The 16,438-nt window shown below is 45.9% G+C and overlaps 1 protein-coding gene across 1 annotated transcript; it reads right to left on the bottom strand.

The window, feature by feature from the left end:
- Nucleotides 1–311: 311 nt before the first annotated feature.
- On the bottom strand, nt 312–6,042 carry LOC100192557 (uncharacterized). Its single transcript, NM_001365535.2, has 18 exons — nt 5,328–6,042; nt 4,463–4,622; nt 4,167–4,282; nt 3,985–4,075; nt 3,788–3,883; nt 3,593–3,706; nt 3,413–3,496; nt 3,067–3,222; nt 2,888–2,962; nt 2,674–2,780; nt 2,377–2,569; nt 2,086–2,274; nt 1,920–2,000; nt 1,698–1,832; nt 1,289–1,614; nt 1,023–1,128; nt 780–929; nt 312–676 (listed from the first exon to the last, which is right to left on the bottom strand). The coding sequence occupies exons 1-18, from the start codon at nt 5,570–5,572 to the stop codon at nt 530–532; spliced, it is 2,571 nt and encodes an 856-aa protein (NP_001352464.1). The 5' UTR covers nt 5,573–6,042; the 3' UTR covers nt 312–529.
- Between the last annotated feature and the right edge of the window lie 10,396 nt (nt 6,043–16,438).

Below are 16,438 nucleotides of genomic sequence, written 5' to 3'. Positions count from 1 at the left end.
CCCATCGCCATCCTCAGGTGCCCTGAGCCGTAGCTTTCTCTTCTCCACCTCTCCTTCCTGTCCATCGCCAGCTCAGGTGGCCTCTACCAGAACAGAAGACCACGCACCTCACCCAACCAAATCAGTCCAACCACCACAGCGGCAGCCATCCACTACAGCAGGACCCCACGTCCGCTTCCGAGGTCGGCGAGCGGCCACATCATGTATCACGCTTGCCGTCTAGGCATTTGACGCGTCCCAAGACCCCCCAGATCATCAAGCAACAAATTCAGCAGCACAGACGCAATGGTCCAATCAATTTTTCAGGAGCTGTAGCAAACCAGGACCCATCATAAGATAGCAAGCAAGCGAAGACGAACAACTAGTACAAAGCTGTTTGTTCCACGGGGATGATGAACAACTACAAAGGTGTGTTTCATAGGTTGCCTGGACACAGGCAAAATCGACGGTACATGGGGTACAGAGTTCAAACAACAGAGCCGCAAACGCTAGGCGACTTGGCTCTACTGACTACTAGGGGACCGGGTTCTCACACGAAGGACCAGTTCACGAACATGAAGGCAAGGCAGTGCGGGGTGTCGTCGTCGCTCAGGACCTTCCACGCCACCGCCTGCTCGTACGACACCGGCCGCCCCATGCTCGACACACACACGCCACCGGGGAGGTACGCGAAGCCCTGGGAGTCAAGACAGACACACAGATTCATGGTGTCACTAGCATTTCAGGCATTGGCAGAACAGAGGCTGCTGCTGCTGCAAGGAACAGATATTATCGCATACCTGTTGCATAATCTTAGGGTACTCGGTGCAGAGCGCCTTCCTGCCATCGTCATCAAGGATCTTCTCAAGGGAGATGTCCTGGAGCGCAATCAGCGTCGTCTCCAGCATGTCCAGGCCGGCTTGGTTGGCAAAGGTGAACACGGGAGCAGCCTGAATTCACGGTTCCACAAAACTTCAACACCAGCCAGACACCACAATGCCAAGCTACGAACTGGCGAAACAAAGCGAGAACGACCAAGTTACCTTCAGGGAACAGCACATGATCGAGTCCGAGTGTTGCCACAGCGCTTTCAAGGAAGCATCCGTGCATTGGGTGTCCGTGCGGAGGAGTTCGGCTCCAGTGTGGAACCTGGAATTTCAACGTGGCCACAGATTACCAACTACATCGCACAACTGAATAGAGTGTAGCATGATTCAGGCTGAATAATCGATAGGTCAACCCATGCTGCCGCCTCCTTAACTAATTCTCAAAATTGCTAACCAGATTCAGGAGAGAAAAGAGTTTCCACCTGTAGCTCCTGCCGATCCACCTTGCCAGCGTGTGTGCCTCAGGAGATCCTGGAGTTTGCTTCATTTCAAGCTGTCCACCAATGCGCGAAGGAGCTATTGCCATGGCTACCCTCTGCACCGACGCCACCACAGTCCTGACGTATTGCCTGGCCATGGCTGCGACGCTCTCTCGTAGGTGATTCTCATATGAGAACTGGAAAGCAATGGTCAGCACTGATCTTGTGTTGCAGGTGCTGGAGGCGTCACTCGAAGCACGCGTTGTCCCACCAGATCCAACCTCGAGGGTAGATGCGAGGTCAAGTGTGCGTGTGCCTGATGGTGGATCCTGCCAGTTGATAGTTACACAACACATTGTTAGTTTAGACCAACAGAAGGCAATACTACAAGCACAAAGCCTGTCGTACTAACCGTCTTTGCATCCAGTGGAATGACACGGAAGCCTGAGGGTAGCAGTGGCGCATCGTCGGCAAAAGATTCATCGATGGGTGCAAACACAAGCTGTGCACATGCACCAGCTGCATTTTCATCCACACCACTGCACAACTGCCAAAGGATAATACAATGCTGTGAGGCTGGTGCAACAACACAGCTGAAAAGAAGACAAAGTGAAAATGCTAGCTGATCGTATACCTGCAGAAGATACATATCTCGTGACAGAACAACTTCGTCATGGCAGAGGCTGTGTCCCTCAAGCCTAATAACCTCCAAGAACTGCAAACAAAAGTAAGTTTGTTAAAAATCACCAGTCAATCAATGGTGGAAGGAAATTACTAAATTGAAATTAGCTAGAAATTACCTCTTCGTGCTCTAAGGTATGTGCAAGCGGCAGAATAACCTGGCTGCCCATAAACCCACTAGCACGCAAGCCAGGAACTGCATATGGACTAGCCCTAAGAGCAGCGGCAGAATAAGCATCAACACCAGGATCAGCCCATTCGGAGCGATGCTCCCTCAGAAATCGTACTAGTAGGGCAGGTGGCACATTCTACATAGAGACAGTCATAACATATTTGTTATAATCAGGTTATATAACATCAAACATAAAGTGCATAACTGTCGCTGAAACTGGATGGATAGGTGTACAGACCTGAAGCAGCATTGATGCCTTAGCACACAGGATGCCACCTCCGATCGCAGTAAACAGCTGGGAAGAGTTGACATGAGGACCAATAAGTTTGTTTGGAGAAGAGTTGATAGCAATAGTAACATCCTCAGCACCGTCACTGCTCATCAGTGACCAACCGTCATCTGGAAACCCATTGACAGCATCATTGAAACCCCTGTAAATTACATTAAAGAAGTTAGAAGTGCCATGTGATGGGTCCTGGCAATAAATTCAAACAGCACAAATGGTAAATGAGAACACATGAACACGACCACAAACCTGCTAAGCCTCTGGCTAAATGTTCTCAAAACTGCTGGCTGTCGGCCCCCTCCATAGGGCATTTCCCCACTAGATTCATGCGCAATTTGCCTAATGTGACGCAGTGCCTGCATCATAGGAATAAGAAATCATGACTCGATCATTCATACATCAGTGGCAAATAGTACTACTTGGTACCAATAAATTATTGAGAAAGCATAATAGCGGAACATACAGCAATAGTTGTTTTCTGTGCAAGAATCTTCGGGGATTCATAAAGTGGTCTAAGGACCTCAGGCACACTCCAAGCCTACAAGATGGTAAGATTGATAAGATGCAAGCACAGAAGTTTTTATTCAAGCCAGATATGATTAAAGCCTTCAGAATGGATAGGATAATATTGATTCCACTTACATCTAAATCAACATGATCCACAATGTGAATCATGGAGCCACCTCCCTCACAGGGTCGAATTAGATAGCCACTAGGAAGCACTTCGGCTCTTACAAAATTTGGAGTGTTGGGTCCTGATGGACCTCCAGTCGATTGTGTCAGTGATCTCTCACAGATCTATAGAACAAGACAAGAAACAAAAGTTACCAGCTGTAAGCACAATAGATATCCTGAGAGGGCAATCCAGTAGCACCTAAATAAGCATACAAAGTTGCAGCACAGCTGTTTGATCCAAACAGAACAAGCAAACAGAATTGACAAGACTAACATAAATGACAACATCATAGCAACCAAAAAGAAGCATTACCACAAGACTGCCATCCTCAAGACCACTAGTGTATCGGAGAGTCCAAAAGTCGCGCGGTGCCGCCAAAGTTGTCGGTGCGTAAGTCTAAAAATGTGATGAAAGTAAGTCATTTTAACTGGCAACAAAGAGGATAATGATTCAAGAATGTGAAAAGCACTAAACTTGTATGATGATGCTTACCTGCATGTAGATAAGCTCGATAGTTCCACCATTACCCGTAGGGATAACATGGAGAATATCCACACACCGACAATCGCGGTACCAAGAAGGGCGATCCTTGAGGATCTCCGCGACCTATGGACTAGTCAATTAGGGCATGTCTGCTGAATGGAAACATAAAGCTATGTGATGATGAAGAATGAACAAAAAACACACCTTTGTGGGCTCAAGGCTCACTAGGCCGCAAGCTCGGGCTGCTACGCCACTACAATTGTGCGAAACAGCGATGATTCCAATGGAATCCGGACCAGGCTGTAAAGGAATTCGTGCTTTAAGTAATGAGCCAAAACATAATTGAAGTAGCCAACACATGTTAAAATTCTTTTTTTTTTGTCGCAACAAGTGTATATTACCTTCATCCCAACCATTTGCACCCAATCGACAGCAGTTCCTGTCGCTTTTGACAAGAACTCTGCCAAGGTCTCCTCAGCGATAGCTAGGAGACTGCCATGTTGAAAAAGAGCTCCATCAGATTTACAAGCACAAAGCTGTCTAATAAATGTTGGGGGAGGGGGGGTGGGGGGGCTGAAATTACCCAGCTGGGTTATTTGCATCCCGTTGAGGACGCGGAGCTGCTGGGTTTTGCTGTTGGTGGTGCTGACCACTTGTGACCACAGACTCACAGCTCGTGTCTGTAGTCGCAGCAGAAGGCTGCAAATATCAAAACACACGGTATTAGACGTGGAATCATGCGACAAGGTTCGCATCAAAACTTACATAAAACAGCACCATTCACTACTACATGATACTTTGTGCCATTCAGCTGATTTATCTAGAAAAAAAAATATAAATAAGATGTTCTGGGGAATGAGCAAGGGAGATGGATCTCACATTGTGAAGCTGCTGTCGCATGTATCCATTCTCGTAGACGAGTCGGGAGACCTGCTTCTGCAGCCTGTCATTCTCCTCCATCAACAGCTTGTTCATCGCAGTCAGCTTCCGGTTCACAGTCTGCAGGCGCGAGGCCTCCTTCCGCTGCTTCTCGCGGCATCTACCAATCAATCACAAGAAACATCAGAATCACAGTCAAATCGCACAGGAGTTACAGATGTCACTTGCTGACTTACATATGAAGAAAACTAAGACAACGATCGCTTACGCAGTATTGAAATGTAACTGCTCATTCTAAACATCGTATTCCAGTTACAGGCCCGTGTGGCAAGCAAAGCAAGCAATGGCTGGCACGAAACTCGGGCAGGCTGATTGGTTGCCCAACTGAAAATGATGTTTCCCTACTACCATTTAAATCTGCTCTTAACGTGAACATTGTGATAGGCACGGGATACCTAATTAGATCCATTTATTTATTTATCCAAGTTCAGGGACAACAGCCTTTCCTTACAAATGCTAGGCAAATGTTGCTAGTCGTACATAGCACATGCGAGCAGCAAAAGGACGCGTCCATTACGCCTAACGGCGATACAACCGGGGGTAAAAAAAAATCTGAGCAAAGAGAATTTGTAGTCCTACAAGTTCCAGCTGAAAACCTGAGCAAATATGGCCCGACCTCAAAACTAAAAAAAAAACTAAAGAGGAAAAACATATCATCGTAAAAAGAAAAACAGGGGGAGAGAGAAATTCCAGCAGCAGAGGCACTGGCAGGAAGGAGCGCACAAATTCGTCAACGAATAAGCGGAGGCATGAACAGAGCCAGAGGTGAGATGATGGACGGAAAGAGGGCCGGCGACGCACGCACCTGCGGTTCTGGAACCAGACCTTGATCTGCTTGGGCTCGATGTTGCTGAGTATGGGGCACTCCCTGATGAGCTGCTGCCTGCGCAGCGAGCTGGGCTTGGGGCACTCGCTGTAGACGCGCTCGAGCGCCTCGACCTGCTCGGGGGTGTAGCGCACGTACTTGCCCGTGTCCACCTGCGGCGCCCCGCCGCCGCCGGGCGACGGCCGGTCCTTGCCGCCCCCGACCACCGCCAGCGCCGTCGACATCTGGCTAGCACCGCCGCCCAGGGAGGAGTCGGAGTCGGAGGAGGAGGGGTTGTCGTCGTCGCGGGGAGATGGAGAAGACGGAGAGCCACGGCCACGGGCGGCGCCGAGTCATAGCCTCGGGGCGAGAGCGCAGCCGCCCGACGCCATGGTGGTGGTGCGAGAGAGAGAGAGAGAGAGAGAGAGAGAGAGAGAGAGAGAGAGAGAGAGAGAGAGAGAGAGAGAGAGAGAGAGAGAGAGAGAGAGAGAGAGAGAAGTGGCGGCGGTGCGGGGGTGTGTTGTGCTGTTGCTTGCTTGGCTGCCGAGCCGCGCGGCCCGCGGGGAGGGTGAGGAGGAGGACGGAGGGGAGGAGCAGCAGGGGGAAAGGGAAAGCTAGCGGCGAGACGGGGATGGGGAGAGAGGTGGTGAGAGACGAGTTGGGGTCGGTTTAATAGTAGCGAGCGGGATAGCGGCAAACGCTCAGCTCTGTGCTCTGCTGAGGGTGAGGGCCTGAGGGGTACAATACAACCCGGTGGGGTCTTTTCAAATAATGTACTACTCGTAATTTCCTTTTCATCTTTATATTAGTCTCTTTTGTTCCTGAAATTCATCAGTTTCTTTTTTTTGTCCTTCTTTTTGTCCGTTTACAAGGTGACACGCATGACTGATGTGAATAAAGGCCCAGCCTTGTAGTAAAAAAAAATTGGTGGCTTTGAACAGACTAGTAGATGTTCAGTTAGCTACTAGTGTTAGACCTACATAGAGTCACAAATGAGGCAAACATCGGGGCCCTTGAGAGAATGAATATACAGATGAAAATAATCCAATGGCTATTTATTATTACTCGAAATTGTGCGCATACTCCTTGTTTTTGTATCGCATCGTGGACTGGACCCAAATCCGGGGGGCCCAGCGCCAAGTCTGACGCGCGTGTGTTGTTTGTTGCGGAACTGGACGGACAAATATTCTCTCCTTTGGAGGATGTCCATTTTGTTTTGCTGGGGAGGTGTGTCGTTGCGTTGGTGGCGCTGTGCTCGCTTTTGATGGCGGGCTGGCTCTTGCAGGCACAGGCACATGGCCCGTGGCAGCAGCAGAAGGCAGGGAGCATGCTCGCTCGGGTTAATACGGTGGCCGAGGAGCACGACCCCACGGTGCCGGCCTTTTGGAGGTGAACCGTGAGAGTCGCACGCATCCGTCACGTCCAATGAAATTAAGATCGAAACTGAAACTGTACAGTTTTGTGAAAATATAACTAGCAACAGTTATGGTGGATCAAACGAAAAGGGTGGCGTGAGCTGCTCGCCGACATTAACATAGACACAGTACTACATCCCGTGAGCGTGCGTGAGAGGTTGTCTGCTGCAACCGGTAACAGGCGAAGGCGAGAGGAAGAAGACGGGCCAAGATCACACAATGCGAGCAGACTACAGTGGTCGGAGCACGAGAATACAATGTGAGCATGCTTTTAGGCCGTGAACAAAACTGCTCATATATACTGTATACTGACCCGATCCCCGTGTAACATAGAAGCGTATCTGGTTGGCCTAGAGATGGCAACGGGGACCCGATCCCTGATTCCCCGCGGGGAATTCCTCCATTAGGGGATGGAGATGGGGAAGAAACTTCCCCCGTGGGGATATAAACGGGGAAAATTTATCCCTCAACGGGTAAACGGGGATGGGGACGGGGAAGCATTCCCCATCCCCGTTCCCCGCGGGGACCCGTTAAACTTGCACGTGACTATGTTTTTTATACTAGTTAACGACAAAAATAAATAATTACCTTATCAAGAGACGACTAATTGTACAAATGTGTTTATTTTGATGTGTGCATAATGATTTCTTATATCTGACAATGTGTATAAGCGACAATATTTAACATTAATAGCAAAGTACGTATGTCTTCATTGTAATTTAAACGGGGATGGAGATCCTCGTTGGGGATTTATCCCCGCGGGGAACGGGGATGGGGAAGAAATGCTCCCCGCAAGCGTTCGTGGGGATCCTCGCGGGGAAGTTTTTTCGTCGCCGAGACGGGGATAGGAAGCTATTCCCCGGCGGGGAATTCTCCGTTGCCATCCCTAGGTTGGCCTCGGCTATCAGCGTAGCTGCAGCTAGCTGCGTGCAACCGCAGCTGATAGCAATGTGCTTGTGCTTTTTTCCAAACGGGTCTTCAGTTTAAAAAGTAGATTTCACAACTAATTTAATAATAATTATTACATCTACTAAGTATCAGTATCGCTATATATACAGTTTTTTATTTTTTATTTGTCGTAGTTTAGTTCAAAAGTTAATTAGCTCACAACAAATATTCGAGAGCGGATACCGATACAATATAGTAGGAAACAACGTTTTTTTTTTGGCCGGTAGAGACCAGACTAGGGCGAAAGACCAGGGTCAATCACGAGGGTGAAGGGACGACTCCGCTGCGCACGGCACCACCATCGCCTGCTTTCGCGCCTTCCATCCATATCCAAGCTTTGCTTCCCTTCCGTGCGTCGCGTTGCCCTTGGCCCCTTGCCATTCAATGGGCGAGCAGAGAGCCGCAAGGTCACATTTTATTTCCATCCTGCACCCACCTCATGAATTCTCAATGGATCATATTGTAGGACACTGTGTCCTTCGACCGCTAGATGAACTGGTACAGCTCAGCGAGTACTGTTCCTGTGCATTGCGTTTGTTCCTTTGGTAGGGTGTCCAGTCTAATAAAACTGATCCTAATAAACACTAGCTATCTACTGTAGATCGTGTGGTTGTACCAAGCCATTATAAGCACGCCGTTGTCCATTAGTACGTCAAGAATCAGTAATAGTAATAATAATAGTAATAATAGTAGTAGTAGTAGTAGTAATAATAATAATAATAATAATAAGCTAAAAATATGAACATCGCTGATAAGCACGAGATAGGATCAGAGGAACTGAGAGTCCAATGACCGGTATCAAAAGCTAGCGATTACCGTACTAGTAGTATTCGGGTGCCATGGACTTGTTTCAATGTGTCGTCCCATATCTTCATCTTCATGGACAATGTGCAGAGTGTCCCCATGTTTCGTTTGCTACCTCCAATCCAATGCAATCACCTTGTTGCACTCATCCGCACTCAAGGTGCTAAGCAAGAGATCGGTGGCTTGGGCATTTTGAGATAAATGTGCCAATACTCTTGTGCTGTTAGACTTGAGGCATCAGCTCGCTATTCAAATACTCTCTTAATGATCTCCCAGATTTCTGGATGAAGAACCTACATGGTAGGCTTTGATCACGTGGTTCCACTTGGGCAATAGTCCCATCATATTGAAGTAACTTGCCTATGAGTACAGGCAAAACGATTGAAAACGGTCGGAAACGATATTTTCTATAAGAAAACGATTGTCGGTCGGTCGGAAATTTACCCGGTTTCATAATTAATCTACTTATTAACGACTACAATATGATGATGATAGATATTTAAATTTAAATTAAATGCGATATTTTTTGGAAACAATATTGGTGTTGAATTGGCGAAATCTAAATTTTCTTGCAATGATTAAATCATATGGATAGCCCCATTCGCTCCTCGTGCCTTAGAGTGTTGTCTACTCTACATAAAAGTTTTGCACCCTAGGTCCAACCCTTTTGTAACATGGAAATTCTAGTAATATGAAGATAAGAACCAAACTGCTCAAATGTAAATGCTCAAAGAAAGAATGGTTAGAAACACGGTGATATTTTGATGAGGTATCGAAGAGTTGGCACCCCTCACTAGTCCTTGTTGAAGCACCCATGCAAGGATGATGTTCCCACTTGATCCTCACAAGAATTAGGTGCTCTCTGTGGGTTGATCCTTTGCCACTTCAACATGGCTAATCGCTCATAACTGTTTACACCTTGAGTTAGGGCACCCACAATCTCTGTAGAGTGATCACCAAATTCTCGATCGCCACAAGCCATCTAAGTGATGCCAATCACCAAGAGTGAAAAGCACAAACTCTGACCTATCCAAGACTAATGAGAACGGTGGATACACACTTGCTTCTCTCAATATACTAATGAGGCACTAATCTCATGATTATCAAATCTCAGTCACCTCACTAGGCAAAGTCTCTCCATTTCTCTCCAAATGCTTCCTTCAGCTGAACAAATGGGCAAGAGTTCTCAAATGGATATGGTGGAGGGGTTTATATAGCCCCAAGTCAAGGAGCTAGCCATTAAGCCTCCAGTCAACTTTCATGGGTGCACTGGACATGTTTGGTTCACACCTACTTCCTCCACCAGACATGTTTGATGCAGTTCCAATGACTAGTTTCAAAAACTAGCGATTATTGTACTGGTATTTGATGGCATGAATGGTGTCTCACCAGAGATGTCTGGTGAGTATACCTGCTTGAGATGCATAGTTCTAGACCCCTACGAGTGTGTTGTCTAGCGTCACGCCGAACATGTCCAATGAGTACTTAGTCTCTCATATTCAATTGCAACCTCTCCAGGTGCCTCGTTTGGTGCCACACCAAACATATTTGCAGAGTGTACAGATGTTAATATTTATATACATTGCGCTCTAGGTTAATATGATAGTCGCCTAAAGGGGGTGAATAGGCAAAACCTGAAATTTAACACTTTAAAACAAAACTTGATCCCAATTAGTTGGTTAGAACAAGATATAAGTTGATTGGAGTAGATGAGTTCTTCTTGCAATGTGTTGCTCTTATAAATGTGTGGAATAAACTTTGGAGCAACACAAGTGATCCGAATTAAGATTAACGCAAGAGAACCTGGGGAGGAAGGAATAAAACAAATCACAAATAAATGAACACAAAGACACAACGATTTATTTTACCAGAGTTCTGCTTCCACATAAAAACTACATCTCCATTAATGTGTTCCAAATGATCAGGTTCGTTTAAACCCTCTCAAGTGATTCCAAAGATCAAACTTGAGCCCTCTCTCTTTTCTCAACTCAATGGAGAGACTTAAGTCTTCGCAAGGGGCTCCACAAGCTTGGAGGCTCTTGCTAGCCTTTTACAATCGATGGGAGTCAAAACTTCAAACTCAATGATCACAAGAAGAGCACACACTCTTTGTTATAGCTCTCTCTCAAGGCACTACTCAAATCATGCACACAAGACTATCTCTTTGCTTAATTCACTATTTTGTTGCGCTTGAGAGGCTTCGATCACTTGGGAGTGTTGCTCTAGTGCATTGAAGTTATTGCTCAGCTCTTTGTGTATTGAATGAGCTAGTTATGACATATTTATAGCCCTTAACCATCCAAACAGTCATTGGGATCAAATCCTAAAATCTACTTTGAACTCGGGTGCACTAGACCTGCTACAGTATCAGGTCCGGTGCACACCGGACTACAAGGCCTGCAGTTTTAGTGACCATTATGATCCTTCTGTTAGCTTGTTGGATACACCAGACATGCCACGTCAGCGCCATATCATCCGATCATTGGGTGTACGAGAGGTCCGGTGCTCACCAGACTAAAGTTCGATGCACCTTTTACTTCGGCTTGATTTACACTGTCTCCACACAAACAGTTTGGTGACACGCCCGTTGCACACAAAACTAGTGCACCAGCCATCAGTTGCCTAGAAAAATTCCCCGGACTCCTTCCATCAAATAGTTGCTGGAATTCTACTGCTCTCGGGGGCACTAGACCGGTCTGGTGCGCCACCGGACCGGGTCCAGGGAGCAGCCTCCGGGATCCTGATTGGAACCTTCCAAACCGGGGGCACCGGACGGGTCCGTGCACCACCATACCACAACATGTTGCCTCCCCGTGAAGTAGTCGTTGGATGCCCGGAGCTAGCCGTTACCACACGGTCACAGTACCGGTCCGGTTATTTTTATAATTAAAAATCCTGAGAGTGGACTGTTCATGTATAGAGCCGGTCCGACGCTTCTAGACCAGCTGAGATAAGTTCTTTTTCTCCAAATCTTGTTCCTTTAGATTTAGACTTTCTTGTGAACTTTCACCAAGGTTGAGTTATGGCTCAAACAGAGCCCAAACTGCACTTTTCTCACATAAATGAGTTAGAGATCAAATCGAAGTGCTAGAAACATTGTATGAGGCATATGAAATTTATCTAAGTGTTCAAACCTCATAAATTTACCATTTTATACGAAGTTGCAGTTTCTGGCCTCTTGTGAGCTAGTTTGAACCGATTATATGTATGAGACACACATATCTCACTGAATTGAGTTAGCGACCCAATGAAAGTGCTAGAAACATTGTAAAGGGTCTATGCAACATATCTAAAAGTTCACACCTCACAATTTTACCCTTTTCTCAAATTTGCATTTTTTTTGCCTCTTTTGAGCTCGTTTGGACTTAGAATCATCAAATTGTATATAAGTGAACACGCGATCGAATACTTAGCAAACAAGTTAGTCCATGGTGGTGTGTTGGATACTCAATCACCAAAACAGGTAGAAATGGCTAACTTGCACATTTCCCTTTTACTCCCACACTAGGATACATAATTTATGCTATGAAGCTATAGATCCACCTAGACATCCTCATGGTGAGGACATACCATGTGGCCTCTCAATTTTGGCCACCGTATAGCGTTGGATCCTGGTGAGCTCTGGTATACTTTTACATGCATTGCAAGGATCCTACATGCAGTGATAAGGAGGACACTACTACCAAGGATGAAATATGGTGAGGAATTCACCAACACATGTAGCAATAGATCCTCTGTTCCTTGATCTCACATAAAATCAATGTTTGATGTTGTTGATTTTATGATCTATGAGATACAGGACATAGTCATAGATTGGATCAAACCAATTTTTCGATAAAAAGACCCGTTCAGATCTTCAACTTTATTTGACCGGGTGAAGTATCTGCGATATGATGTCACTCTTGTCAAGCATCAAAATTAACCATGACAAGCAAAACAATGCCATTATTGTTGGATGGCCCGTTTCTGTAAAGAGGGGCCCTTTGCCACCTAGTGAATCACTCTACGGGTCATTGAGCGAGCCTAGAATTTTGATGTACACTAACACTAAAATTTATTTATTGTACTGCAGCAAAGATCCTCGTGCATGTACGACAAGTTTCGTTAGTTTCGATTGGCTATGAACTCCATCACGAGAGAGACAAATATCATACTGACCACAAATTTTAATTTAATGTATTACATGCATGGTCTTTTATTTGGCACACCACCATCATCTGGAGGTCTAGACAGATCCAAATGCTGGCATGCACATGCACGCACTTCGAAGTTTGAAAGCGAGCCTTGCTTGATTGTGTACCCGTGCGCTGCGAGCGTGTACTGTTGGGGACTTGTTCTCAAGAGCTATGAGTTAAGAACAAGGCAACATAGAAAGATGTTAATCGTTAAAGTCCTTCGTCCTCCGAAGCATTATTTCCCTTGGGATGTAATGGCTTACGGACGAAGGTTACGAAGGACGTACCTTCACAAATTCGTCAATCAATGACGAAGGATGAAATATAAAGAATGTAAAAGACAATATGAACAATTATATATTATTATCGGGCATAAACAAAAACATCGTTGAATTATAAGTATACCTTCAATCAGAAGGAGACGACAATACAAGCGTGACGCAAAAAGCGAATGCCAAGTCAGCGTGAACAGTACGGGGGTACTGTTCACCTATTTATAGGCACGGGACATAGCCCATACAAAATTACATTCATGCCCTTTACATTTGATAATAATTCTATAGTAATCTATCGAGGTCTGAATAGCCTTTTCATCTGTAAGTCGGTTTCATTTCCTGCACCCACGCCGAAGCTTTCCTGCTGACATCTTCGGCGTAGCATCAAGACCTTCGTATTATTCGGGTCCTCTCCCGCCGTGATACCAACTTGAGTCCGAAGGTACCTGCTCACACATTATACTTCCAGAAATACTGTTAAATCCTGTTTTTGAGGACCTTCGAATGCCGAAGGTCCCCAACAGTAGCCCCTCGCAATATTAATTTGTTTAAAATAACGAATTTAGATTGCGATATGGACGAAGGCTTTACACCGAAGGTCCGAAAAAACACCTTCCCTTTGCTAGAATAGCAACATTCACTGACAAGCGGGGTCTTTAGATTTTCAACGCCCTTGGCGTATAAATACGGCCATACCGCAAATTCATTTGACACGCTTTCTGGCCAACTGCTCCCGCTCACTCAATTTTTAGCTCTTGTGCACTGCGATTTGTTAAGGCTTTAGTTTTGAAGCTTCGGCTTCGAAAATAGTTTTTTAGCGTCTCCGAAGATGTCTGAAGATAAGAAAACTGTTGCTGAGATGAAGCTGAGCCTTGACGAAGAGAAAAACCTGGGGTTCCTTATAGCGATGTCAAAGACCAATACAGAAAAAATTACGAAGGAGATTCTGGAAGGTTTGTCTGAAGATACTGGTGATAGTGATAGCTACGATGTGGACAGTGGTGGCGAGGACTCCGAAGATCGTCCCTGGCGACCAAGCCATTCAGTTTATGGTAAATCAACTATCAAAGAGAATCATCTTGTCAACATGAGAGGAAGGTATTTCCGGGATTTGTCCATTGTGAGGGCCGACGAAGGGGAAAAAACTTGCCCACACCCTGAAGAGAATGAAGTCGTAGTGTACCGAAGCTTTTTGAAAGCTGGGCTGCGATTTCCCTTGAGCAGCTTCGTTGTGGAGGTACTGAAAATATTCGAAGTCTATCTCCACCAACTTACCCCTGAGGCAATCATAAGGCTAAATATCTTCGTGTGGGCCGTGAGAAGCCAAGGTCTGAAGCCTGATGCAAAAAGTTTCTGCAATATACACGAATTATCATACGAAACGAAACCTTGGGGTAAGGAACAGTATCACAACAATTTTGGCTGCTACAGTTTTGTTTCTCGGTCGGGGTCAAGCTGCCCCGTGCCAACCTTTCGGAAAAGATGGCCTGGAGACTGGATGACAGAATGGTTCTATGTGAAGAATGATCTGACAGCACGAGAAGATATCAAGGGTATAATTATGCGCCCTATTTGGCAAAGCTTCGGCCTTCGGAGGCCGAAGGTTGAAATGAGTGAGGCTGCCGAAGAATGCCAGAGGGCCTTCGGAGTTATCTGTTCTTTTATTGGAACGAGGGACTTAGTACAAGAGCATATCGCCTTCAGGGTATGGCCGCTTGCGGAGAAATGTGAGATGCCACAAGAAACCATAAAAGAGGCCAACGAAGGTGGACTTATCAGGTTGAAGTACACTTTTAAATTTGGAGATAAATTCGTCGAGCCAGATGACGACTGGTTAAAAAGTATTGAAAATTTAAGTGATGAACTGCTTGGTGCTTACTCAAAGGCCGAAGATACTGCAATGTCAGCAGCCTTCGGAGGCCGAAAGAAGAAAAGGCTGAATCGGGTATTCGATGCAATCGGGTTTGTCTACCCTGACTATTGCTATCCCATTCGAAGGCAGAAGAGAAAAGGCACAAACTCCGCAAAGGAAGAAGCTGCAATTGCTCCTAGCGAGCCAGAACCGAAAAGAAAGAAGATAAAGGTCCTCACACATCGGCCGCGCTATATTGAACCAGCTTCGGTGCCTGAGTTTACCGGAGGAACTCCTTCGGCCACCGAAACTGAAAGACCTGCCGAGCCAACTTTGCTGCCAGAAATCGCAGAAACGGCCGAAGTGCCAACAAAGATAGAATTGAAACAATCGAAAATTTTGCTATCAGAAATGAAAGAGAAGGCCGAAGCGCCGTCCACAGAAAAAATGGAAAAGGTAAAAGAAGCAACTGAGGGATCCAAAACATCAGAAATTTTTAGTCCTGCGGCAAACATTGAGACAGTGAAAAATCAAAAAGTGCCAGTAGTGACTCCGAAAAGAAAGAGAATGGCTAACGTGCTAGATGTACTGGAAACGATCAAATCTTCAAGCACACCTCCGAAGAAGGCTGCTGTTGTTCCTGAAACAACAACTGAAATTTCTGGTTCTGAAGCTCCAGAGCAAGAGATTGAAACCGAAGCTGGGCCCTCAGAGCCCGCAAAGATAAAACCCTTGGAAAGCGAGGTAGAAAAAATAGCAAAGCCAACTTTTGTTGAAGACACCAGTGTTATTGCCCCCGAAGCACCCCCCAAAGCTCGTGATTATATTCTTCGTCATGCTTCGGGGAAAAATTATCAGAAAAAGAAGAACAAGAGGCCCAGCACTATGCCCAAAAACTGAAATATCCAAAGGGGGCGTTAATATTCAATGGCAGTGGGGAAGACGACTTCTTGTATTGTCTCCCCGACAGCAAGGAAATTTCTGTCTGTCGGGAGATGAGGAGCTTCGGATTCCCAACTTTAGAAGACGGACTTTCGGTGTTGTCAAAGAACGATCTGGCCGACAGCCTAGCTTACAATAGCTTAAAGGTGCGACAAATGAAATCCTTGTATTTTTGTTGAGTTCAAAAGTTTTCGTTTGTTTAAACCTATTAAAGTAGACATCTTTCTCTTTGCAGGGCCTGATACTTAGCAATGCCCTCAGGGCACAGAAAGATGCTGAAGACGAAGGGTGTACTATAGCCCTGAGCAACCTTCGTTCCGAAGTAATTGAACTGAGGAACGAAGGTCTCGAAAAAGATAAAATATTATTGAAAGTTCCCTTTGCCCGGGAACAGGATCTGGATGTCGCCTAGAGGGGGGGGGTGAATAGGCGAATAAAAAATTATCACTTTAGTTCTTACTCTACTCAAAGACCAGATCGCAGTGGAATGAAAGATCCTTCGAGTAGGTTGCAGCGGAATAGAAGATCCTGTCTCAAAATGCCCTGCACTTCAAATATAACTTGTACCACAGATAAGTGTTGAAGTGCAGATATAAAAAGTGAGTAAGACAGAGAGTCAGCACACAATACAGAGCGAAGCACACAGACGCAGGAATTTATCCCGAGGTTCGGCCAAGCCTGAAATGCTTGCCTAGTCCTC

Source organism: Zea mays, chromosome 1 (genome assembly GCF_902167145.1).
Source record: "Zea mays cultivar B73 chromosome 1, Zm-B73-REFERENCE-NAM-5.0, whole genome shotgun sequence".
NCBI lineage: Eukaryota > Viridiplantae > Streptophyta > Magnoliopsida > Poales > Poaceae > Zea > Zea mays.
Note: the sequence above shows the minus strand (reverse complement) of the source record. Positions and strands in the feature narration are given on the sequence as shown.